General features: G+C 36.2%; 1 protein-coding gene across 3 annotated transcripts in view; it reads right to left on the bottom strand.

Annotated features, from left to right (window-relative positions):
- LOC129741950 (fasciclin-3-like) overlaps positions 1-25,447 on the bottom strand; it is a 324,352-nt gene that overhangs the window by 68,631 nt on the left and 230,274 nt on the right. For all 3 annotated transcript variants that reach the window (XM_055733778.1, XM_055733779.1, XM_055733780.1), the window contains exons 2-6: positions 11,433-11,550; positions 11,150-11,358; positions 10,960-11,085; positions 10,694-10,888; positions 10,436-10,614 (exon numbers count right to left, since the gene is read on the bottom strand). In XM_055733778.1, coding sequence (XP_055589753.1) covers positions 10,436-10,614; positions 10,694-10,888; positions 10,960-11,085; positions 11,150-11,358; positions 11,433-11,550 — 827 coding nt within the window. The remainder of the gene's footprint in view (positions 1-10,435; positions 10,615-10,693; positions 10,889-10,959; positions 11,086-11,149; positions 11,359-11,432; positions 11,551-25,447) is intronic.

Raw genomic sequence — 25,447 nt, 5'->3', positions numbered from 1 at the left:
GATAGCACCTTCAAGCAACATGAAACGTTTATAAAAGATTGAAAATAACTAACATAGTAGGAGCTAATGAGAAACAGAGTTGATCCTTGATATCATCTTTGAGGTTAAAATGGGGATCTTGTATAAGTGAGCTCCCACGCTACTACCATATACAACCCTACACGAGGACACTGAACGCGACGCTCTCTCTCACAATATAGCGTCGTGAGTGCCAACTTTTGATATAACTTTCAGAAGCTTTCAACAATGTGAAATCGCTTTGACATTTAAAATTAATACGATATCGATATGACACCGTTAGCACCAGTCTAATCAAATCCCGAGAGGAACGACGCGATGATCGTTAGGACTGAGAAAAGTTCATAAGTGAAAGTTTTGAGACAGGTGACAGGTGATCCTTTACTACCCGATCTGGGGGAGCTTTGGGCTTTTGATATCATCCTGGAGTTGCGCTCAGTAATATTCACCACTTACAGAAAAAAATAGGGTATCCAGTCCAGGTTCGCTTAGTTAATAAGCTGGTTACCTTAAAAGTCAACTACCACAAAAATAACTCGAGAAGTTGAGCTCTTGAGCCCCTTGAACTGATTAAAACTGTCTTATAATGGTGGAAGGTACCTGCACTAGATCATACTCACACAAACTCATAGGCGAGATCACTTTCAGCAATTCCTCTCTTTATTACGACTTGAAGCCCGAACTCTTCTCTAACGCCTAGAGAACCGACATCTCCTCGTTTTGACGTGAGGTCTTGGCGACTCAAGGCTTGATCTTTCCTATAACGACTTATCCTCCTAGCGACTCTAGGTAAACACGCATACCCTTCTTCCTGTTGACACAAAGCCTGATATCTTCTCTTGAAACTTGAGATAAAACCCCTCACCATAAACACTCTTGAATATTCAAGGCCTTACCTCTTCTCTAACGACTCGAGGTCTGACTAGTTATTACCAGGATTCGAGGCTCGAAACATTTTGCCCACTGTGTGTCGGTCGGAAGCAGCGACACACGCGTGGGACTCTATGTAACCACTTGGATTATTCCCTATGAAGACGTTATCCTACACCGACACAGATGGCTTCGGTCATTGAGAAGCGCACTTCTCAGATACTCCCCAGTGGAGGAGTATCCTACTCACCAACGCGAGCCTTACCTTTGGCCTTTGTGTTTTCGAGTATCGTAGTTTCGACAGATGTGACAATTTTAGACGGTGTGGAGCGTCTGGTCACATTTCGGCCAGCTGTACGAAACCAGCACAGGTGTAAACCTCACGAGTAACTCGAGGTGCCCAGCTTTTTGGAAATCACTAGCTCATCAATTGCAATCGTTGTAACCGTCGTTTTGCAGCCGAGAAGGTCCGGGTGTCACTGAAGCCTAATGTGAGGACAAAATCAATTCAGTGCAATACGATTTTTTTTTTTGGGGCAATGCAAATCAGTTCGATTTGTCAATTTTGACGAAAACGTCATCAAGCGATATGGCCTGCGACAAATGCACCAAACCTACGAGTGATTCCGACAGCATTCTTTGTCAGGACCTCTGCAGCTTGGCGTTTTACTTAAAATGTGCGGGGTTGTTTTCGTCGCACCTCAACTCGAAAGTTTGACAACAGTAATTTGATCTAGGTTTGCGACGAATGTTGCGTCGATCTCTGGACAGTTACGAAACTCTTATCGCGGACATGCGGAAGAGCCAGGCCTCGTTAGTAGCTATTATGAAGTCTGAAATTGCTGCCCTTACATCAACCCTTCTCCTCGCATCTCTGCCGCTTGACCTAGGCCAACCACTCCCTCGAACAAGAGGCGCCGAGTTGAAAACCCAACTGTGTTGGTACCAGAAGGAAAACCACCGTTTGAACTAGAATTACGGTTGCTCCTCACAAATGAAAGTTTTGGATCTATCTGGCCCGATTGCAAAATAGTGCTACGGTAAAGGATATCAAAGAGCTCGTAATGGAATGTCTCCAATGTGAATCAGCTAAAGTTCATGCCCAGGTCCGAAAAGATGTTGATGTTTCTACACTCAGATAATAATCTTTCAAAGTTAAGATCGATCCTAAGTTGAAAGACTTCCCCAAAGACTTGACCTGCTGGAATATTATTCCGAGAATTCGAGGATTTTGGTTCAAAAAACCCTTTGACACCTTCTGTCACTTTCCCACCAGTTGCGTCATTCACGGAGACTCTCAGCTGTTGTACACCTCGCCAATTCAGTGATCACCCCTACTGATGATTCACCGAGAATGGACAACGTGTCTTTTATGGCCTCGACTTCAAGCAACCGCATAAGACTCTCGAGTTTCTCGTCGTCCGAACCTTCCAACAGCTTTTGTGTCGACATTGCTTTGCGCGAATCAGCCGTCCTGAGTTCGATTGCGGCGTTGATGTTCTTCAGCCTGCACTAACTGGCAAGTATTCAACTTTCATCGACCTTCCTCTACTTGATGGATATTTCCATTCCAGTGAACGACGATCTAGTGTGTCTTCTGGGTCACGAGATCAAGTAAATCTCTATAACCAAAATGTCGGCGGTATCAGCTCCTGTGTCAACGAGTATCTGCTAGCCACCTCATGCTCCAGCTACGATATTGTGGCTTTCACCGAAACCTGACTGAACGACAGAACTCTTACTATTCAGGTTTTCAGCTCCTACAACACAGTGTTTAGGAGAGACCGAGGTCCTCACAACAGTACTAAATCCATCGGTGGCGGAGATCTGATTGCCATCCGATCCGGTCTTTCAGCCACTCCAATCGGCGACGAATCATGGAACGATCAGGAATTAGTGTGGATCCGTATCTGGGTACTCGAAAGTTCTTCGTCAGGGTTTTATACCTACCCCCTGATCGTGCCAAAACGCGACCTTCGCAGAGTCGTTTCCCGTGGCTTTTCCCGATCGTGTTCCCTTACTACTCCTGAGGACGACATTCTCATTATTGGCCCGGACTCCAATGGTGTTCCTCCCAGTGCGGGTTTTTGTTTGCTGATCCAGCGAGATCTTCATTTACTACTCCCTCCAGTTTGATTCTCGACTCACTCAGCACAGCAACTCTCCGCCAAACTAACAGCGTTGAAAATGAGAATGGTCGCATGCTGGATCTCTGTTTTGTTAACGACGGATCCCGATTAGCTACGATTGATCTAACTTCTGTGTTTCTGGTTAAGCTTGTTCCTCAACACCCAGCACTGCTGTTTTCGCTTGGAATTTCTGAAGTTGTCCTATCAAGAAGCCGGCATCTTTTTTTTCTTGATTTCAAGAACGCCGATATTGTCGCTATCTCACAAACATTTGATGACATCGACTGGGGGATTCTGAACTCGAAGCTTCCGATCCAAATGCTGCTGCCATGAAGTTCTCCCATATCATCAACTACATCATCGATCGTCACGTACCAAAACGCTTAGTAGCCATTGACCTACATGCTTCCTGGGTCACGAAAAAGTTGTGACAAATGACAAGTACTCAAGAAAAAAGCTCTCTCACGACTCCCTTAAAAAACCAAGCTTCCAGGCACCGCTTAGGAATCCAAATCCACGTTCTCTTCCATTTGGAAAGAGGTTTACATGTTTCCGGTCTACAAAAAAAGTGCCAGAAAGAATGTTAACAATTATCGCGGTATTTCTGCCATATGAGCGTTTGGCAAACTGTTTGAGCTGGTTATATTAGATCCATTTTTCGCGTATTGCAAATTTCATTTCTCTAACGAACAACATGGATTCCTGCTTTAGCGTTCTTTGATAACAAACCTATTGAAGTTCATGTCTTCCGTGCAAGACAGCTTTGCCAGAGGATCTCAAACCGACGTCATCTACATCGACCAGTCGGCGACTTTCGACAAGGTAAACCACAAAATAGCCATAGCCAAACTAGATAGCTAACTGGTAGGACGGAAAATTTATTGTACAAACAGGTGAATCATTTTCCAATTAATTCCCTGCCTCTTCTGGAGTACCTCAAGGGAGCCACCTAGGACCTAAAATATTCCTGATCTACTTTAACGACGTACTGTTGAATCTCGGATGTCAACGTATTGCAGAGCCAGTTTAACATCTTCACCACATGGTGTGATGTCAATTGCCTTCTCTTAAATCGCAACAAATGCACGGTAGTTTCGTTTTCACGCAAGCGACTCCCGCTATTTTCATGGACATGAGGCAGTTACACGAGTTGAGTATGTGAAAGACCTTGGTATGATCCTGGACAAACGGCTGGATTTCAAGATGCACTCAAAGTACATCGCTGATAAAGCTTCCAGATGACTGTGTTTGCTATTCCACATGATTAAAGACTCTAAGGATATTTATTGTCTCAAGAGTCTTTACTGCAGCTTGGTTCGATCGTCCCTCCTATAGCCTCGGCTGTTCGGTGCCACTTCTACAAAAATGGCTTGAAGCGTATCGAGGCCATCCAGAGGCGTTTTTTGTGTTTCGCTCTCCGGAACCTGAACTGGCAAGACTTGTTCCGACTTCCCAGCTACGCAAACTGCTGCCGCCTAACCGAAATCGAAACGCTGCAGGTCCGCCTTACCGCAACTTTGGCTTATATTGTATCCGATCTATTTTCGTCAAGAGCTGGCTGCCCCGCATTGTTAGAAGCACTTCAACTCAGCGTACGATTTCGAGGCTTGAGGAATCGTAATCTTCAGCTCTTTGCTCCTCTCCGACAGAACAAAAGAAGAGGTGCTTTAAGATAAGTGCAGGGTAAATTCCGCGAAATAGTAGTTCGTCTTTAATTTTAAGCCTATCATTTGGATCAATATGTGAATATGTGATGAACAATTAAGAAACAAAAGCACAGAAAAAGATGATACCTAAACATGGTCATCGCGAACTGGTGTAGATTCCTTGTGTAATGAATATTTCGAGAGATAGTACTCTTAAGAAAGAGTGACTCTGAATGCCGAGCAAGTTGGTTGAGCCGGAGTAGAATAAGCTGCACTCTTACGGCATACGACAAGCAAAAGTGCAGGCCTCGAGTCATCACTAGGAAAGGCCAGATCTTAAGTCGTTAGAGAAAAGGTTTGCCCTTAAAAGACGAAGAGGCGAAGTCTTCTTACTGAAAGAGTGATTTAGTATAAAAGTAGGCACTGCTTTGGATTATGTGTAACTTCTGCATATGCAGGAAAAATTCTAAAAAAGTTGGGTTAAACGAATACAAAGCCACATCAAGGGCGAGTGCGTACTGCCAAATAATCAAATTCCGGAAATGTCGAGGCCAGGCTTAGTGTTAGCGTGGTGATTTATGCATACTGATGACATCTTAACAAGCAAGATTGTAAAACCTACGTCTTAGAGTCACAAGAGTCACAAATTTATATCGATGACAAAATCTCCTTGGAACGAGGTTTTTAGAATTGATAGAAGACGTTGTATTTTAAGTCACGAGTCTTAATTATTTATTGATTTGTCTTTGGTTAATGGACTTTACATGCTGTTTTCCTTAAAACTAAGGAACCAACTTATAGCTATTTTAAAACTACGTTTACACATGTTTAAATTGAAAAGATTCCGACCATATGCAGTACGGTGCTAGGGAATCCAGCCCAAGTAACACAGATTATGCCAACTAGCATTAGGAAGTTTTATCATGGTTTAATTATGGCATTTTTTTTGTGCAGCTCGTTTTATGGCGGTTTTATTATGGTCATGCAGAATGCTTATAATTTTTTTTCGACCATATGTTTTCAGATGGTTTTGAAAACGCTAATAAAACTTTTATTAAACATGCTGTTTTAGTTATTTTGAAAGAGTTGTGAATGCTTTTTTAAAACTATAATAAAACACAAACCTAGAAATTTGCTCCAAGCTTTCTTTTGCATGTTTTATAATAGCACTCAGTGCATGAATATTAAACCGCCATAAAACTTAGTGACAGTTCTCGATCAAGATGTCAAAACAGCACACGCTCAGATTAGATAGCACATATTTGAATTGGAACTCCCATTTTTACACATTTTTGGTAAGTTATGCGTGTTGGTTTTGAGTTAAAATTAAAAAAATACATCTTTGAAAACTTGAAATCACCGAAAGTGGTATGAATATCTTTACAATATGAGTATTGAGTGAAAGGGCCCAAATAGTAGGAAAAAAATTGTTGCTTGACGCCATCATTAATTCAAGATGGCGGCTTCCGCTTTTATTTTCAAAGCTGTAAATTACTGAAAATATCGTGAAACCTTCACAATATGGTTATTGGGTGAAAGTAATAAGAGAGTAGAATAAGAGTACAAGTCAAATTTCGTTGCCCGTCGCCATCTTAAATCCAAGATGGCGGCTTCCACTCAACTTGAAAATACTGTAAATGACTGAAAATCGCATAAAACCTATATTATAGGGGTATAAGTTGAAAGAAATCAACCGGTAGAAATTGAATTTCGCTATCTGACGCCATCTTGAAATCCAAGATGGCGGCTTCCGCTAAACTTTAAAATGTAGTGAATGACTTAAAATGACATGAAACCCAAATTGGTAGTGGGTGAAAGGGCTTAACGAGTAGAAGTCGAATATTGCTATCTTACGCCATCTTGAAATCCAAGATGGCAGCTTTCTATAAACTTTAAAAATGCTCTAAATCATTGAATATCGCATGAAACCTCCAAAATATGGGTGTTTGTCAATTGGGATAAGCTATAAAAAGTTTATTTTTGCATTCTGACGCCATCTAGAAATCCAAGATGGTGGCTTCAGCTGAACTTAAAAATACTGTAAATGAATGAAAATAGCATGAAACTCCCAAATATTTTGTATTGGGTGCTAAGGCTAAATGATAGAAGTCAAATATCTGTTTTCGCGTTTCTCGGAAAATCTGTAAGTGACTGAAAATCCCACAAAAACCACCACAATACAGACCCCGTTCGTTTTTGGCAACATTCGATTTTGACAACATCGAATTTGGTACATTGGTACCTTTGGTACATTGGTACATTGGTACATTGGTACATTGGTACATCGAATTTGGTACATCAGACGGTTAACAGAAACAACATAACCCTATAGTTTTCGCAAGAATAAGACCAATACAATTTAAACATAATAGCATGATAGGAATAATAGAATTACATAAATGGCAAAAAAAAAACAAAAACTATAAACAAAACAAGAAAAGTGCTAAATGCATTAGAAACATAATGAAAATATAATAAAAGTGATTTAAAATGATCTAAATTGTCTTAAAATAGTAGTTTTAATGTAGTATTACGTGAAAAAAGTTGTGTTCAAGCGATTTTCATTGATTAACAGTATTTTAAATTCAGTGGAAGCTGCCATCTTGGATTTCAAGATGGCGTCGGAAAGAAAAAAATCGACTTCTAGTTTAGCCCTTTCACCCAATACCCGTAAAGTGGTGGTTTAATGCGACTTTTTGTCAGCATTAAGCATTAAAAGTTGAGCGGATGCCGCCATCTTGGATTTCAAGATGGCGTCTGATAGCGAAATTCAACTTCTACTCGTTAAGCCCTTTAACCCGATACCCATTTTGTTGGGGTTTCATGCGATTTCAAGTCATTTACACCATTTTAAAGTTCAGCGGAAGCCGCCATCTTGGATTTCAAGATGGAGTCAGACAACGAAATTTGACTTCAACTCATGATTTATTCCACGGGTCATTCAAAACCAATCCCTTTTCATTCAAAAAGTCTGTCCTCATTTACTGTACTAATGATTAACAACTCAGAAATGAGGAACTCAACCTTAGCGTGTAATTGGTTGGCTTGCGAGAGAAACGTCAAATCGTAGCTTTTTTTGGGGTCATCATTAAACCATAATAAAACTATGAATTGACTCACGCCATGTTGGTTGCAAAATCGAAGGGCACAAAATGACGCCATGTTGATGGATTCACAATGCAAGCATTGGAAAATTTTTTTCAGGCCTTTTTCCATCAATTCCATCATGATTGACCATCAGATTTGACGAGGCGCATTTATTTTAAGATACTATTTCATATACATTTTACCTAAAATCTTGACTGGCAGTAGAAAAGAAGCTCAATGTATGGTTAAAACATTGGTTTTTTTAGCTATTAATTTTTACCAGATCATATCTGAATAATGCAATCATCATTCATCAACCATTATGGTTGCTGGGAAAAATAAAAAAAAAAACTCCGAGAACTGACAGAAACGAAAAAAACAAAAATTTCTAACATGTTTTATAATAGCTTTTTAAAAGCTTTGGTGACCAAAATTGATGACCAACAATTATATGTCTTGATGACGTTTCTAGGGTAGGGCCAAATAGCCTGATTTTGGCTTTATTAGAGTCCAGGTGATGTTATAGAATGCGCTTTAGCTTTTTATGAAGATTAATGCGATAGTCCAAACGATATTTTGCTGACCATAATAAAGCTAAAATTGTTACTTGGGAGAGATACTGGTGTAGTCGAAGTGTTCGTGTCGATACATTTCGAGTGTTGCTAAATTGATGAGGCTTCATCTTTGTTCATACGGTGGCAGTCGATGTGGATCATTCCTGCTGTTTTAAAGCGTTTTTAACGAAACTTCGCAGAACTCGTTCGAGGCGGTAAGATTGGGTTTTCTGAGAACTTGCACGGCGTACTGTTACTACGTACCAAAGAGCAGTAGACGAGATTATGGCGTAAATATCGTGAAATCAGCAGTTTTTCGAGCAAAAATGCAAGAGTAAGCGCAATGTGCTCATAAAATGAGAGTCTGCTTTAATATCTAAGTCTAAAACAGACTTCACATTCTCCAAGCTCACTCCAGAAAGTTGGTAGTAGTATTTAAAATATTCGTGAATGGGAGAAATTGACCGTTCGCTTTCATTCCGTTTAAGTGGCACCAGTCCTATGTTTGGCCATGTAGGTTCGTAAGGTAAGGCAATCAAATTCGCTTCCCAGCAATTATTTTTGTAGCTTTATTCAAATGCTGTTTTGAAACTTTCCATATACATTATAGAATAACCGTATGGAAGTGGAATAAACAGCATTTACCTACCAAAATGGAGGCAATACACATACAAAAATTTTATTTCTTCCTAAAGCGACGAAAACTACACCAATTGGGCTTTATCCGACACTTTTTTCGTACTAATCGAAAGAATGCAAGAGATTGTCGATGAAGTTCAAGTTTGTAGAGTCAAACGCAGCGGCAAACCCGTCGAAGTTACATTTACCGTATTTAGTCTAACACGAAGTCGAATCTTCCTTCATCGAGTTTTAAAAGCAAAAAAAGCGAGTTATATGAGATCAAGCCTAAGTGGTCCTTTTGGAAACGTAAACGGAGATACTTAATAGCAGGTCGCGACCAAAATCATGATTCAATAGTCACATCGGGATCAAGATTGAATAAGAGAGCAAATATACATCCCGATTATTGAAAGTGGCACGAAAGGATTATTTTCGAACCTTTAATCGTCGATATAACGATGTGTGTGACTTGGATTTGAACAAAACTGCAGATTCTTTGCAACGTAAAGAGATTCTTTTCGAGTTAAGATTCATACTTAAAAGAACTTATCACATGCTTAACCACATGGCTCCTTCACTTTACCGTATTTGGGTTAGTGTGGTGAAAGAATTTTGATATGTACATTAGACTGAGTCGATTTGGGGTCATTTTTAAATTTCCCAAACCCTGGGGTCTTAAAAGCTTCGTCTTGGTCCAAAACTCATTCACGATTTTTTGCAGAATTTTTAAGTAACGTTTCCATGAGTAAATTTTAACTTTTAGGTTTGTATGGGAAAATTGAACATTTTGTACTGAAAAATCAACATCGTTTCTGTTTCTTTTGTGGAGCCGATCCAGCTGATGGTTTTTGTGTCAATTTACAAAATTCCTAAGGGAAATTTTCCGCTGAACAACTTTGTCGAAGACCTTAACTTTGTATCTCATTAGGCAAAAAAGTTATAAGCTGTTTAACAGGGTAATGTCTTTTGGCATTGATGAACCATTAATTCAATTGACATCACTGCTGGAGCCTCGCGAAGTATAGCATGGAAAGTAATCATGCAATATCTCGATAGGCACCCTGCAGTGATGTCAATTGAATTTCATGTTTATCAATCCGAAAAGACATACCCCTATTAAACTGGTAATAACTTTTCTGCCTAAAAAGATACGAAGTTTCGGTCTTCGACAAAGTTGTTCAGCGGAAAATTTCCCTTAGGAATTTTATAAATTGGCACAAAAACCATCAGCTGGCTCGGATCCACAAAAGAAACAGAAACGATGTTGATTTTTTAGTACAAAATATTCAATTTTCCCATACAAACCTTAAAGTTCAAATTTACTCATGTAAACGTTACTTAAAAATTCTGCAAAAAATCGTGGATGAGTTTTGGACCAAGACGAAGCTTTTAAGATCCCAGGGTTTGAGAAATTCAAAAATGACCCCAAATCGACTCAGTCTAATGTACATGGTTTTCGTATTTGCAGAGATACGTAACAATTCACTGATAGGTTTTCCAAGATACTCACCAATGGAACCGGAATCGGCGCTTCGTACCGATCGATCTGGTGTCCCTGTTCAATGGTTAGTCCATCAACGGTCCACATCACCGAGGGGGCAGGTTTGGCTCGGATCATTACGGTCACTTCAACGGTGCGGCCCAGTGTCAGCCCGTGGACGGTCGTTTCTGGCAGGTACTGAGGTGGAACTATTTTATTGAAGAGGGAAAGAATAGTTATAATCTTGGTTTAAAAACACTTCAATATGGAGTTCATGGGTTAACGTACAGTTGACATTGATTGGTAGACGGGTTCGAGAGACTCCATCTGGGTAAGCTTGATGTTTGGCTTCGCAAACCAAATTACGTCCACTGTCATCGGCGTGGATGAATCGACTCAGTTCCAGAATCTGGGACGGGGTGTCGTAACCTTCTTCCTGGACTTCCTGTTGAGTGCTCACGCCCTGGTAGATGGGCTCATCATCTGTTGGTGGGAGAAATACAAATGTTATTTTAAAGTGTTTCTCGGGTTTTCTATTCGTGTTGAAAACTCACCCAAAAACCAGGTCAATGTGGCACCTGGATTACCACCTCGAGTAACACACCTGGCAACAAGTTGGGCATCTACTTGAAGATTGTTGGCATCGTTTAGGGTCTCGATGGACGGAAGTTGAGGGGCAACTGGGGATTATAATTGAACAGGGTAGATTAATTCAATTTTTTTAACAGGTAAATGTCTACACACCTGCCACGACTACATCGATCTGTCCATCAGCACTGCTTCCATCGACGAAAAGGGAACACTTGAAAGGTCCATTATGGGAGGCTACGATCCGATCTATCGTGATACCACATGCTCCTCGCTCGAATCCACCACCGAAGTACTGCAGACCGTCTCTTGGTGGGTCGCCTGGCCGCAGAACAATTTGGTTTGCTCTATTGGGAAGTATGAATCTATAAATTGAGAAGAAAAGTGTAAGTTAACTTTCAATTGAAGATTAATTCAACTTTTTTTTAAGATAACTTACGTGCAAAATTCAACTGGCCTTCCGACTCTACACAGAAGACTGACATTCCGCTGGTTTTCAGTGACAATAATACTTCGAGGATCCGTATCAACCTGGATACCTTGTGCAGTGATGACGGCTGTTGGAAGAAAAAACAGAAATAAGACAAAATGTAAATTAGTTGCTTGAATCGTTTGATTGATTGATAACGTCATGAAAAAGTACTGCCAAAACTTACAAAACAGCCGAAAATGACAGCAGTAATGTGTATTTTGGAAATTAAAGAATTTCCCTTTGAATTAAAATGACAATCTGAAACGGGCTAAAGCCACTTTGAACTAATCTCCCAATCTGAGGGGAACTTACTCCTGGAAGCCAACTCAGCATCAAAAAGTTAACTAGTCAAATTTATCCTGCCTCGGTCAAAGTTTCCCCCCGGAAAGTTGACCAAAGTTCTAGCCGGAATGAAAACTTGCTACAAAGCAAGACTTTTCCATTTTTCGAGAGCTAAGTCTCTCATTAATCCGAATCTCTAATCTCGTTTGCAATCTCGACGAGCCCGCCGGCAAATACGCAGTATCCGACGAACTTCCGGCCCAGGCCGCAGCCCATCTAATTAAAACTGACTCTGGAACACCGCAAAAATGGCAGTGGGACCATCAAACACTTTTTTTTTTTTGGGCTCAATGCCACCATCATCCTTAGGGGGTAGGGATTCGAAATTTTAAATCACAACTTTGTCGATGTCGTGCTAAAGTTTTGGCGTAACTTTTTGCTTTGTTGAATGAGTCATGGAACAATGCCCTGGAGCAGAAACGAGTTACCATTTACAATTTTCAATATGGCATTATTAACGAAACAAAAAATACGAGAATTTCTTTTTTTTGTTATCAATATCTTCAACTTCAAATCAAGTTCTCCAGCAAAAAAAATGCTTTTTGGTAACCCTAGTCACTAAAAGTAAAGTCACATAGCGAAAGGGTTAAATCCTGATGCCATCCCTGGTTTGCCGAAGACTATTGATTTCACCGATCAAAAATGTTGTAGTCGACCCATTCTATACATTGGTCTAGAAAAAAATCAATCTACCAAACTGTAAGCCACTTTTTCAGGGAACTTCCTTTTGCCTTTTCCATCAGACGGTCTCAGTCTTTTTGCATTTCACTTTTCAACCTACTTCTGCTAGAGACCACTTGTTACTGTGGCTCACTTTTTGCCACTTTCTGCATCAACCCTGGATAGGTTTATTTCGGTGATGAAGATAGGCGATGTGACTGTTTTGCCTTTTTCTGTCGTCCTGCTGCGATGCCCGCTTCTTTTATTTTTTCTTAAGTCTGCATCAAGAAAGGGAAAACTTCTCCAGGAATTAGTCCCGCAGGATTGGTGGTCACAGTAGGGAAGAAATTGTGGTAGGTTGGCACTTGGGCAAAAGATACAATGTTCTGATTATCTTTGAGTGATTAAATAATTCGGAGGATCATCATCGTCGTTGTTTGGAGCGGATGACTCAATCAGACGCGCTTGAAATGGAAATTGATTTAGGGATGCTTGGAAAAAACTTGAATTTTAAATTTTGTATAAACTTCCTTTCATATACAAAGAAGTACAGTAGAACCCTGCTCATCCGGATTCCGGTATTCTGAGCTTTTGCGTTATCCGAGCTACCATTTTCATACAAAAGTCTTGTATATTTGTATTTTTTCGACGCCACATTTTGACATGGCGAGTTGATAGTCTAGAGAACCTCAACTTAAAGTAGAACAATAAATTTAGCCATTTAAGACATCAAATTCAATCAGATTTTCATTTCTGAAGATTGCAGTTATGTTCCAGGTTAAAACTGCCAATTTTTAAAAAAAAATATTGATACTTTTTGATTATCTTTTGAATCAAAGACCTTGTATTGAGTAATGGTTTTCAAATCATCATCGAGAAATATCAGTAAAAAGTAACATTTCGAAGCTTCAAATCAAATCCCAAGCTTCTTAACCAAGTTTCACTGTTTTTTTTTTTTATTTTTTTATAGAGAGGGAATGAGAATGAATTTCTATTTGTCTGTCTGTCTGTTCCCTGTAGACTCGGAAACTACTGAACTGATTTGCTTGAAACTTGGCAGGTTGTTGCTTTTGAGGCCTGGAAAGGTTCCTATTATAGTTTGGGACCCCTTCTTCTCACTAAAAGAGGGGAGCGGGTCCCTCAAATAAAGGTATCAAGTCTTCATAACTCGAGAACTAATCGGTCAAATAGAACCGAATTTGACTTGAAAGGGTATTTGAGTACGAGAAATGGTTCTATGAATATTTGATTCCCTCCCTCTTTCCAGTGGGGAGATAGAAAAGGGGAGCGGTCTTTTTCACAAATTTCAGCATAACTGGAATACTAATTAAGCATATGGAATCAAATTTGGCATGGGAAGACATTTGAATACAAGAAATGTTACTATGATATTTTAAGAACCCTCTGTTCTGCCAGTGGGAAAGTTGTAAGGAGTGAGGATGCTCCCGTACAATTTTTTGCATTATCCGAGAACTTATCCAGAAAATCGAACAAAATTTAGATTGGGTATGTATGTATTTGACGAGGAATGTTTTTATGCATATTTAGAACTACTGCCTCCTTCCAATGGGTGATAGAAATGATAAAAGGGGGCTCCTTTACAATCTTTCGCATAAGTTTAGAGATTATCGAGGAAATGAAACGAAATTTGGTTAGGGAAGGAATTTCGATACAATAAAAGGTTAAATGGTTATTTGAGACTCCTTTCTCCTTCAATTGGAAATAAAGTTAAGCAAGAGGGAAGCTGCTATACAACTGTTTTGCATAAACCTAAAACTTAAATTGCAAATAGAACCAAAAACAATATGGAACTTTATTTGGATACGAGAAATGGTTCTACAATTATTTGAAACATCCAAATGTCACCAATACGAAATATGTTTGTTTCTATGAATGATACAGACCATTCTGCCTATGGAAAGGAGATGCAGTGTGGAAAGGAGTTATCAATTTTTTTTTTCATAAATCGAGTACTTCCTAAGCAACAGAGACAATATTATATGAAAAAGGTTGTATTCGTACGAATAATTTGAGACCCCCACTAATCACGAAAACTTATCAGACAAAAGGAGCAAAATGTGACGGTATTTAGATAGATTTAGATTAAGATAGATACTAAAAATGTGTCTTAGACAATTTGGAATCAGCTTATAAAACTAATTTGAATATAAGATCCAAGCATCATACTCAACACGAAAATTTAATCTTAAAGAGATGCTTCCTTTTGTAACAATTTATTTGATAAAGGACACTGATTCGCTTTCATAAAAACTAATCCTAATCAAAAACCAAAGAAAAGTTGATATCTATCCTAAAAAGAAATAATCATATAATAAAATGTCCAAAATCGCTGTTATTTGCACTCAATTTGAAATCTAAGAATACCAACTTAGACCATGACTCATATTGGAACAACTAAGGACAAAAGCAAATCGGTAACAATTTTCTTTTTCTATCAAAAAAATATTTGAAAAATAACTATAATTTAAATTCATTGTTTCAAAACCCCATACTCATAGCTAAAAACTTGTATTTGTTAAGCATGATTTATTAATGAAGTTTTGGGCGTAAATTGAATTTTAGAACAGAACAGCTCAAACATGGTAAGGCAACCATTAATGGTTTTCAATATTTGAACAGAAAAGATTCTCTAATATTTTCACTTTAAGGTTAGGTTTAAGCAGGCTCGGGCGAAGGACTCGCCCATAGGGGGGGAGTGTTTCGAAATTCCAATTTTGCTAGAAATAAAAGCACTACCAAAAATGCACAATTAATCAGGAAATTGATTTCTAAAATCATTTTTCTACTCCTGACATTAATACAAATTCGAAAAAATATTTTTGATAAATTTTACTGATACACACAAAATGAAAGTAAATCAAAGTTTTAATCAATGCTTTTTTTAATTCATAAATTATCAAAATATTATTCGGAATTACGTTCCTTGTTCTGAAATAGAAATTTGTTTGAAAAATAAATTTCAAGTAGACTTGTTTTATGCTTTGAAATCAATATTTCCGGAACACCAGAAAACGAAAACAAATCAAATTTTGACTTAAACCAGGATTTAAAGCTTTGTACATAAGAATTGGTGTACAGAAAACGAATACGTAAAATAAAGTACCGGATAAAAAAAAGTAATTCCAAATTCAAAAATAAATTTTAAGATCAGGTCAGAAATCAAGCATAATTTTAAATTGATCAGCAAAATAATAATAATAGTTTATTATTTATCATCTTGATTTAAATTTCTTTAAATTTAAAAAAAAATATTCATCTGAACATTAAAGAATTTATTAAAAACAAAAATTTATTTAAAACAAGAGTCTGAGATAAAAACATTTTTTCCAATTCAAAATTTTCCAGTTAATTCAATGAAAGGGCAAAAAAGTGCATTTTCGAAGTTCACAATAATAATTTTTCATGTTCAATTCATAACTGACAGCTAGTGTAGACAAAGTATAGGTTGGTAAATTCTATTTTTCGAATGATCAATAAGAAACTTATATAAAAAACAAGGAATTCTAAGTTTTGTTGCAAATGTCTAATGCACAAATCAAATACTATTTACTATACTATAAAGTTGATTCTTTAAATGTATTTTCAAACTTCCAAAATAGTAACTTAAAATCACCATCATTTAGAAAGAGAAGATTTAAAATTATTTGAATACGTGAAACATGTTTGATTTAAAATTTCAAACTCCTTATATCTAAAAACACGAATTAAATTAAATTATTCGGAAAACAGATCAAAAGACAGCTCTTCACGACCAGTCGACACTCACAAGAAAACGGCATCTTTTTGGTAAGAAAGCATAAATTATTATCAGCAGAACTAACTAAATAAACACTATTATAGTCCCTGAAGAAGATCCAATAAGGATCGAAACGTTGGAAACGTAAATCAATACGTCGTTTTTGCTAAAAACAAGTCTGCAAGCCGAAAAAACTCCCCGAAATAAAAATTTCAAACTCTGAATATTTGGTCGCCGTCATTTAAAATTCAAAGGTATAAACCATTTTTGTACTTGAAATGAAGTTTTTTTTATAAAATTCAAAAGAAATATGGAGCTGCCAAAAATTAGTTTTTTTTTATTTTAATTGAAAATTTTTCCAATTGAATCGTCTTACAAATTTTTAAAGCTAATTTATAAGTTTACTAGCTGACCCGGAAATTTTTTTTTCCCTTTAAATTAATAAATCGTTTTAAATGTTTCACTCCATCTCGAAGTCCTGAACTTCTTCATGCTCGAAAATCAACTTTTTTGAAAATCGTTTGAAAATGTACGAATTGTGTACCATTTTAAGTTGATTTGGCCCCTCTTCCATAAAAAGTGAGATTGTTGAAACTATTAGATATACAAAAAATCTCTGACCCGAAAATCCTCCTATACCAAATTTTCACTTCACTCCGACCGTCCGTTTATACGCGATGGTGTTACAAAGAAAACGCTTCCTTTTTTATATATAAGATTAAATAACTCCGGAGAAAAGCATTTTTGATGCCTTTGTTTAAATGATTGATTTGAAAAATTTTGCTTTCGAATCATTTGTCAGATTTTGCCTATCATCCATTTCGGTGATATGAAGTTTATATGTTTGGAAATAAATCGGTGGTATTATTTATTTGTTTCAGATATAAAATTAGTCCGGAACAAATTTCAAATTTTTCTTTTGTCAACACCCCCTCCCCCCCTCACTTTCTATTTTCTCGAAAATCCCGAAAGGGGGAATAAATTAGGTTTCAGGCATTTCATTGAAACATTTGATAAGATCTAGCAAAACTAAAATATTTGTAACACCGAAAGTCAAACTGTCGAAAATAAGAATTGTTACCCCTTTAGTATTTAAGAGTTATCAAATTTTCGATCGAGAATAATTCAAATTTATTGAAAATTTGGATAATTTTTTATTATCCCCCCCGAGATGTTTCAACTCCAAGTCACAGAAGAAGAATTGTAAATTTGTTCCGGCCTTATCTGAAAAAGTTGAATTCAACAATTTTCAAAAATTTTGAAAGACTTCATTACTAGTATTTCTGACATTATTGAAGAATCTTAAAACAAGTTTTTATTTCATTTAAAAGTTAGTTGAAGCCTGCAAAACGATTTAATTTTTGCTATAAGAAATATCAAAAATTGAATGTGGATGAAATTTATTGATTAAGTTTATTAAAACTCAATTTTTTACAGAATCGGGAAAAATATAAAAAAGAAAACATCTTGACTTTTTTCAAAGAAGTCAAAATTACTTGCGGCCAAGGGGAAATGCATTATTAGATTAAAACAATTATTTTTTCAAAATATTTTATGCATTGCATTGGCAAAATATGCAGAAATTTCTCAAATGATTTTCATCTATTATCAAAACTTGCATGTTTGGTTCAGCGCAGCAAAAATAAAAATCTAAATTCTTTGCACCTCGAAAAAAAGGGAATTGTGTGGCTTTAATCAGCTTAAAAAACCTCTCTTGAATGAAGAGCTGAGCATTTAGAAGACGCCCGTCACCATGGTTTGCAACTAGTTGATGTGTGAGATTAGTGTTTGAGAGTCCATATTTAAGTTGCAATATAAAAGGTTTAATGAATTTTAAATTTAAATTTAAATTATTTTCGATTTGTTAACGTCATAAAGTACAGTGAGATGAACTTGGCCTTGAGTGATGTAGAATTAAATTCCGCCGGAGGCTATTTAATTTTCTAACATTTTTGTTGACACTATTTTTGAACACATTTTGCGATGAAGTAATACAGTAGTTTTTCGATTTTATCACTGTTCGATTTTATCAATACTCGCCAAATTCACGCACGATTTTATCACGGTTATTGTTTAGTTTTTATCACGCTTTTTTAGAAATCATTCAGAAACCATATCCAGGACCTTATTTTTCGTTCAAAAGCGTAGAGCGTTTTTGTTCATGTTACTTTTTATAGTTTATGTTATGGTATACAGGTATTCAATAATATGAAAATGCAATTGAACTGCTTACTTTAGTTGTGTGTTTAAAATCGTCATTTGGATTTCAAAAACACTTGTAATAATCGACATAAGTATTTAAACGTCACGCTAATGGTAGTGTTGTAATTTGTGCTTGGTTAGCCGCTCTAAATGAGTAAGCATTTTCGGTTATGAAAATCATAAAAAGATGTGGGTGAATTTAAGTGTTTTTGAAAAGAAATAAGGGACTCTGATTTATTTGCTTAATTTGTTTATTTGAAAGGGCGCAATGCTGATTGGACAGCCTTTAGTATTGTCTACATGGATAATTTTGGAAGATCAAAATGAAATTCTGCTCTTAAAATATGTAAAAGGACTAAGATTTCTGTTTTTCTACATACATATGAAAAACATTATGAAAAACAAAGAATTATCTGCCCAAAAAGAAAATTTCGAGAAACACACTTTGAACATCTGAGTTTAGCTTATTTCAAAATATTTTTCGAAAAGGTAAACTTTTTAGTCAATCAAAGGTGTGAAGATTAAAATATTCAAATTTGAAATTTGCGAAAGGCAAATATTTGATACACTTTTCTTTGAATTCTTTTTTAAAATCGACATGATAGATAACAACTGTTAAATTTCAGTAAAAATTAAATAATACACTTTAATTAGATGTAGACTGTCAAATTGATATTCTACATGGTTTTATTTCACGAAAAAATCTTAAAATTTCTATAGAGAAGAAAAATTTGAACTGTAATCGATCCTTTGTGTTTAGTAATCTTTTAAAAATTACATCTTATGATCAAAATTTTTGATAGAAAACGTTTTCACTTCTAAAAACATTAAAAATTATTGATTAAAAGCATTAAAAATACTTTTTTCACTTTAATTTTTATTTTCACCAAATTTACGGTTTCGCCAAATTCACGGTGAATTTTTTTTGACCGTGATAAAATCGAAATACTACTGTATTTCTATTCTCCGATAGAGTCAGTTGATGAACTCAAAATTTTACTTGGAGAAAATGTGACAAATATCAATTTCTTCTATTCTCTCCACCCCCCCCCCCTCCTCCCCACCCTTTTCGAAATTTCCAAAAACCCGAAGGGAGGAATAAATAAAGTTTTAATTGTTATTTTTTATATATTAAATAGGGGACATATTACAATAGATCAACTAACTGGTCGCAGTGATAGGTACCCAACAAAGAGAAAAAAAAAATTTTTTTCTATCCCCCACCCCACTCCTTGAGATGTTTCAACTCCGAGTGACAAAAGGAGGATTTGAAATTTGTTCCGGCCTTATTTAATCAACCTAAATTGTAAATGAAAAAAAATCTATTTATATATCTTGTTTTGATCACGAGACGTCTCGTAGATTCGTTGATGAAACAAAAATAACTACAAAAATAGCAAGCTAGATCAATAACAAATAAAAAGATCGAACATGTTAATATGTTAAAATAATCAATACTGCAATGTCTCCAATAGAGATGTACCGAATAGTGGTATTCGGCGAACGGCCGAATACCGAATATTGACCTTTCCAACTATTCGGCCAAACGAATATTCGGCCAAATATTCGGCCGAATATTCGGTGGAATATTCTATAGAGTTTTCAATGAAACACCTTAAGCGATTATTTCAATGTCCATTTTAAGTCGATTATTTTCAACCAGATGATATTATCGGATGATGTATTACAAGATATTTTTTTTAAAAAGGGGTCTTTTTGATTTTTAAAATTTTACCAATAACTGAAAAGACATCAGATGACTATTCGCTTCGAGGGCGTTTATCGCCAAAACGATTGCGTTCCTGTGAAATCTGGAATAAAACATGTCGAAACAGGTGCCAAGCTATTTGAAATTGCTTCTCTGATATTGAATTAGATGAAGGTAGATTTTGAGCAAGATATCTTTAAAAAAGTTGTTGAAAAGATAGATTATCTTTAACCTTAAGCATACAATAATTTCAACCACACGTATCCAGATGCTCAGGCAACCAGAACGATTTTTGAAAAAATTAAAATTAAAAAGGGCAAAATTTATGTATATTTTGAAATTTTTGAAAAATTGAACACAAAATCTAAATAATTTTAAAGAGGAATTTGAGGTTTTTTATTTCGTTTAGCAAATAATCTGAATAAACCCGAGCAAACCTCGGGAAGTATTAAACAATATCTTGACATCCGGTCGAGATTTGACTTATCTGGGGGCCGACCGAATATTCGGTACATCTCTAGTCTCCAAGATATCCAAATAGGATATTCCAAAAGAAATGTGTAAAAGAATAGGAGATGTAGCGAAAAAAAGACTGTACCATTTACCAAAATGGATCCTGGTCTACACCTTTCATCTACTAACAAAATTCCTTCCCGAGATACTCAAATATCGAATCGCAGACGTACAGAAAGTCTCCATAGTTGTTCATAGTTTATCTCTTTTTCTGACTATTTAAAATTATTTTTTGAAATGTTCGGGGACGGGAGGCTGCTAGTTTAACCTGAAAAGCATCTTACTAACATTCCTTCCTTTCAATTCCCATGGACTAGGACGCGGCCGGTGCCGTAATTGATCATTCTTTAAAAGGAAGAGCATCAATTTTGTGCATCGAGAATGTACTAAACTCAAGCACCATTCTTTTGGACTTTGCACAAAATTGATGGTCTCGATCAATCACGGAGTAGGAGCAACAATTGGCGATGTGTTCTGTTTAGCCACGCCAGCGATTGTGGAATTCGAAGTGCTTGGAAAAATGATAGATAAAAACATTCAACGCATTAAAATATAGTAATTAGGAAAAAAAAATAGTATGTCGCACTTCGAGTTTTACAATTAAAGGTAGATATGAGCTAAGCCAAGCTATAAAAGGAATGAAACAATATCATGAATAATGAAAATGTTACATACATATTTAGTTTTGTGTTTGTAGCATCTTTTTAATGTTTTAAAAATCTGAAGCATGAGCAAATCAGATTTGAAAATCTATCCTAACTTACTTTCATTCAAACCGAAAAATGGCTTTAATGATTGTTCTATTAGCCACTGAACTCCGGTTGAAATAATGAAATAAGATTTGTTTCAGGATGGATTTGCATTGGAGCGTTCAAAAATAATAAATTTATATAATTGATGTTAATCCCTTTTTCAGAAGGTAGAACAGTGAAAGAGTTAAAAATTGTCTTAAATACAGTACGAAAATTAAAACGAAATCAATTTCAAACTCATTTTTTTTTTAAACCGAATTAATATTCTCCTAAAGAGTCAAACACGAAATGGGTTCATCGTGCCTTTTTTTATCTTTTCTGGATAGAAAAAAACTGTATCCACGTTCATTTGTGGTCAGCTGTACATCACAGCACAGTTCAGATTACCACCCGATGGTCTAAAATTACAAAATAACAACAACAGGTGACTTACCTCCTGTTTTTTCCTCAAAGGACACCGACCTTTAACTTAAGCAAAAAACGGGTAGGAAAAAACCTTACCCACCCAACTAAGAATGGCTTTAGGAAAGCTAGGCTTGAGCTTCTTATTATACACCAGTAGTAGCAGCTAGTAATAATAATCGAATCAGTCAGAGGGAACGAATTCGTACCGGAGACGCCAACAACAACAAACAACCCATCATTATCGGTCTCTCGGGATGACCCAGATTTGATTCCTTCGTCGTCTCGTTCCTATTCGTCTCGTAATATCATAGATGGGAGCGTTTGCTTATTAGATTGGGTTGACGCCCCCTCGAGCTACAACAGCTAACAACGTCAGGAAAGGAGATATTATTGGATGTATCATCATTTGACCGGAAACGGTTTGCCATATAATCTGCGGGGCTGATCCGTCGTTGACAAACAAAGCTGCCCAGTTTTTGTGTTGATCCCGGTGGCAGATGTTGTTTTAAGGTGAGGGTTCCTTTATTGGATAATTGTTGAGGATGGAAGATCCATAATCTTCTATTATGTAATTTTTTTCTAAATAAATTCTGGCAAACTTTGCGATATTCAATACATCTAACCAAATAAAAATGTTGGTTTGACCATGAAATGATTTAAATTTTTTAAGAACTCACAAAATAACCCAAAATTGGCAGAATGGGGCAGAATTTAACATCGAAGGCATAAACAGATTTCTTATCATATTTTTTTTATTCCAGAAAAACCGTTCTTGATTATTTTTGAAAAAAATTTGCTCGTACAAATTTCGGTTTTGGAAGCAAAAATATAAAAAAAAGAATATGGGTATTTAATTTAATTTTCCAATCCGTAAATCAGTGTATAAATCCGGGTTTTTTTTTAAACGAAATACGAGTATCTGGCCAGGCTGAACTTTTCGCAAATGTTGTGTGTCGTGTCAAATATCCGGGCAAGCCTGAGCAAAACCGAACAATGTGGGAATCTTTATTAAAGGAATCTCCATTTTTTTCCAATTCTTGTCAGTGGAAAGAAACAAAACTGTAGAAGTGAATTCAAATCATTGCAATGTTACTTTTCAGCGCAATGATAAAGTTCACCTTTTCAATATAGCAGACAAAGTTTCAACATGTTTCAGAACAAGGAAAATATCAGCTTCCGAACACCATTGTATGCGCCATCATCGTTGAATGACACAGAAATGTTTTCCCAATTACACTAATAGCGTTTTGGCAGAGTTCCATGTGGAGAAAATTTACGATTCTCTTATTGAACGGTTCCGATTCGACATTCTACGTATAGAAACCCTCCCACGCCCTTCAAAGCCATTTCCACACAGAAGAGGTTACGGAAATCAAAATCACAAATCTATGCCATGTTCATAAATTGAAAAGCTCGGCACATTCTGCTGTAGTAGTACAATTTGGCTCAATTTTTCATTAGCACCAAGCTCCGAAAAACAGCCCCCAGGCAGACAGCCTGATACTTTTGGTCGGATAAAAGAGCCCCAAAATTGTGAACTACCAAAACCGAACCAACAGGCAGCTACATAAAATACTACTTCTCCGGGTAACAGCTGCACATGGCTTCTGCTTCGTGTTCCCAACAATCCACCCACTCACCCATTCACCCACTTTCCGGCAGCATCCCTTCGGAAAAGAATGAAGAGAGGGAGAAAAGTTGACACAATTTAGTGGCAGAGATAGTGAACTACTTTACCCCTGCTAGCCATCCAGCTTCCTTATCGAAGCTGACGCCAGTTTCCAGTTGGTATCTGTCCCCGATGTGCTTTCTTGCTGTTAGGTGGCAACTACCAGTCAACCAACAAAGGCAATGCATAAAAATAGGCCATTCAAAGAACGAACGAACGAACGGTCAGAATTCGGTCAGCTAGAGCCTTCAGTTCTCATATTTACTCGGCAAATGGAAGGTCCACCAATCTCCCGACCCCGGGACTTTCCAATCGTTCCTATCTACAAGATATGTATGTACCTGGCTTTGCCAAGGCCAAAAATCAGTCAGCTGTTTTCGGGGGAAACCTAAAAAAAGACACAGTGAAAAAATTGGTCTGGTTTCCAGGAGACAAATTAAAATTATATTTTTTAGTTAAGAAGAATTCAATCACCGTTATTTATGTTTTTTAATTATTTTTTATCGGGATTATCGGTGAAAAATGATGTTCTTTTTAGTAAAGAACATTTCAAGATTATGTAGCGCCGAGTATGTCTGGCGGATATGCTGGTGCGAGTCTGGTTTTGATATACCAGGCGAGACTGAGTCGATTTGTGGTCATTTTTGACTCTCTCAAAACCTGGGGTCTAACAAACTCTGTTTTGGTGTAAAACTCATCTATAATTTTTTGCAGAGCTTTTAAGTAACGTTTTTGTGAAAAAAATTGATCTTTTATGTATGTATGGGAAAATTAAATATTTTGTGCTGAAAAATCAACATCATATTTTGTTTTTTCTATGGAACCGAGCCTGCTAATGAGTTTTGTTTCAATTCAAAAATTCTCTAAAGGAAATTTTCCACTGAACAACTTTGTCGAAGACCGTAACTTCGAATGTAATCTGAGAAAAAAAAAGTAATAAAGTATTGAATGAGGGCATGTCTTATGGCATTTAAAAACAATAAATTCAATTGACTGTTGGGTGCATAGCGAGGTATTGCATGAAATGAAGTCAGTAGAAGTACAATCAAATTTGACATCGCATAGATCTTGAAACTTCTTTAGAAATGGCGCTGTTCAAAGTTCGAATTTATCTTGAAATAATCCGACAATAACTTATAAACTGATTCCTTAAACCTTTTTCTAAATCATTACCATCACAAAAATACGAAAAAATAATAAATTTTTAGAAGAAATTTAAATGAGAAAAAATGTTTCAATTCAATTGATTTTCTAAGTATTTTATAAATGATTGAAAATGAGGAACTAGAAATTTTCAGTCAATATTTTCGAAACATCGAAAAACAAATGAAAAATGAAATTTCAAATATAACCAGAATTTAAAGCTTCGGATTTGAGAATCAGTGCAAACAGGACAGGAATAGAATGTATTATATATTACACCGCTATGAAAAGCAACTAAACCGAATTCTACAACAAATTTCCGATCAGGTTGAAAATAATAAATATTTAATTTTTTGTCAAGACTGCCAGTGATCAAAGTCGGGGGTGAAGTCCTTTACTTTGTTCAAATTTTTCCAGTTATCAATATAAAAGGTTAAAAAGTTTTTGTTTGATTGAAGTTTGAACTTTATGTATTTGAACTTTATGTATTTGAAATACGACATGTCCAATTAATCATCACTGACAAAGAACAGGTTGGGTAATAAGTGATAAAGTATAAAAATTTGTTCAGTGAGGAACCTTTTGATGACATTTGATGAAAATGCTTCTAATAATATTCAACTTGCTCATTTTTAAATATTAATAAATTTTTCCCATTTTTTTATTAGCCTAAAATTTCGATTTTTTTGAAATGTTACTGATAAAGTCTATTTAATGAAAAATCATTAATAATGGCGAATAAACTCATCATGAACTAAAATATAATATGAAGATTTTAAAGATCATTTTTAAAATATTTTTGGAAGATATTTTATGAATAAAAACTTCTTA

Source organism: Uranotaenia lowii, chromosome 2 (genome assembly GCF_029784155.1).
Source record: "Uranotaenia lowii strain MFRU-FL chromosome 2, ASM2978415v1, whole genome shotgun sequence".
In the NCBI taxonomy this organism is placed as follows: domain Eukaryota; kingdom Metazoa; phylum Arthropoda; class Insecta; order Diptera; family Culicidae; genus Uranotaenia; species Uranotaenia lowii.
Note: the sequence above shows the minus strand (reverse complement) of the source record. Positions and strands in the feature narration are given on the sequence as shown.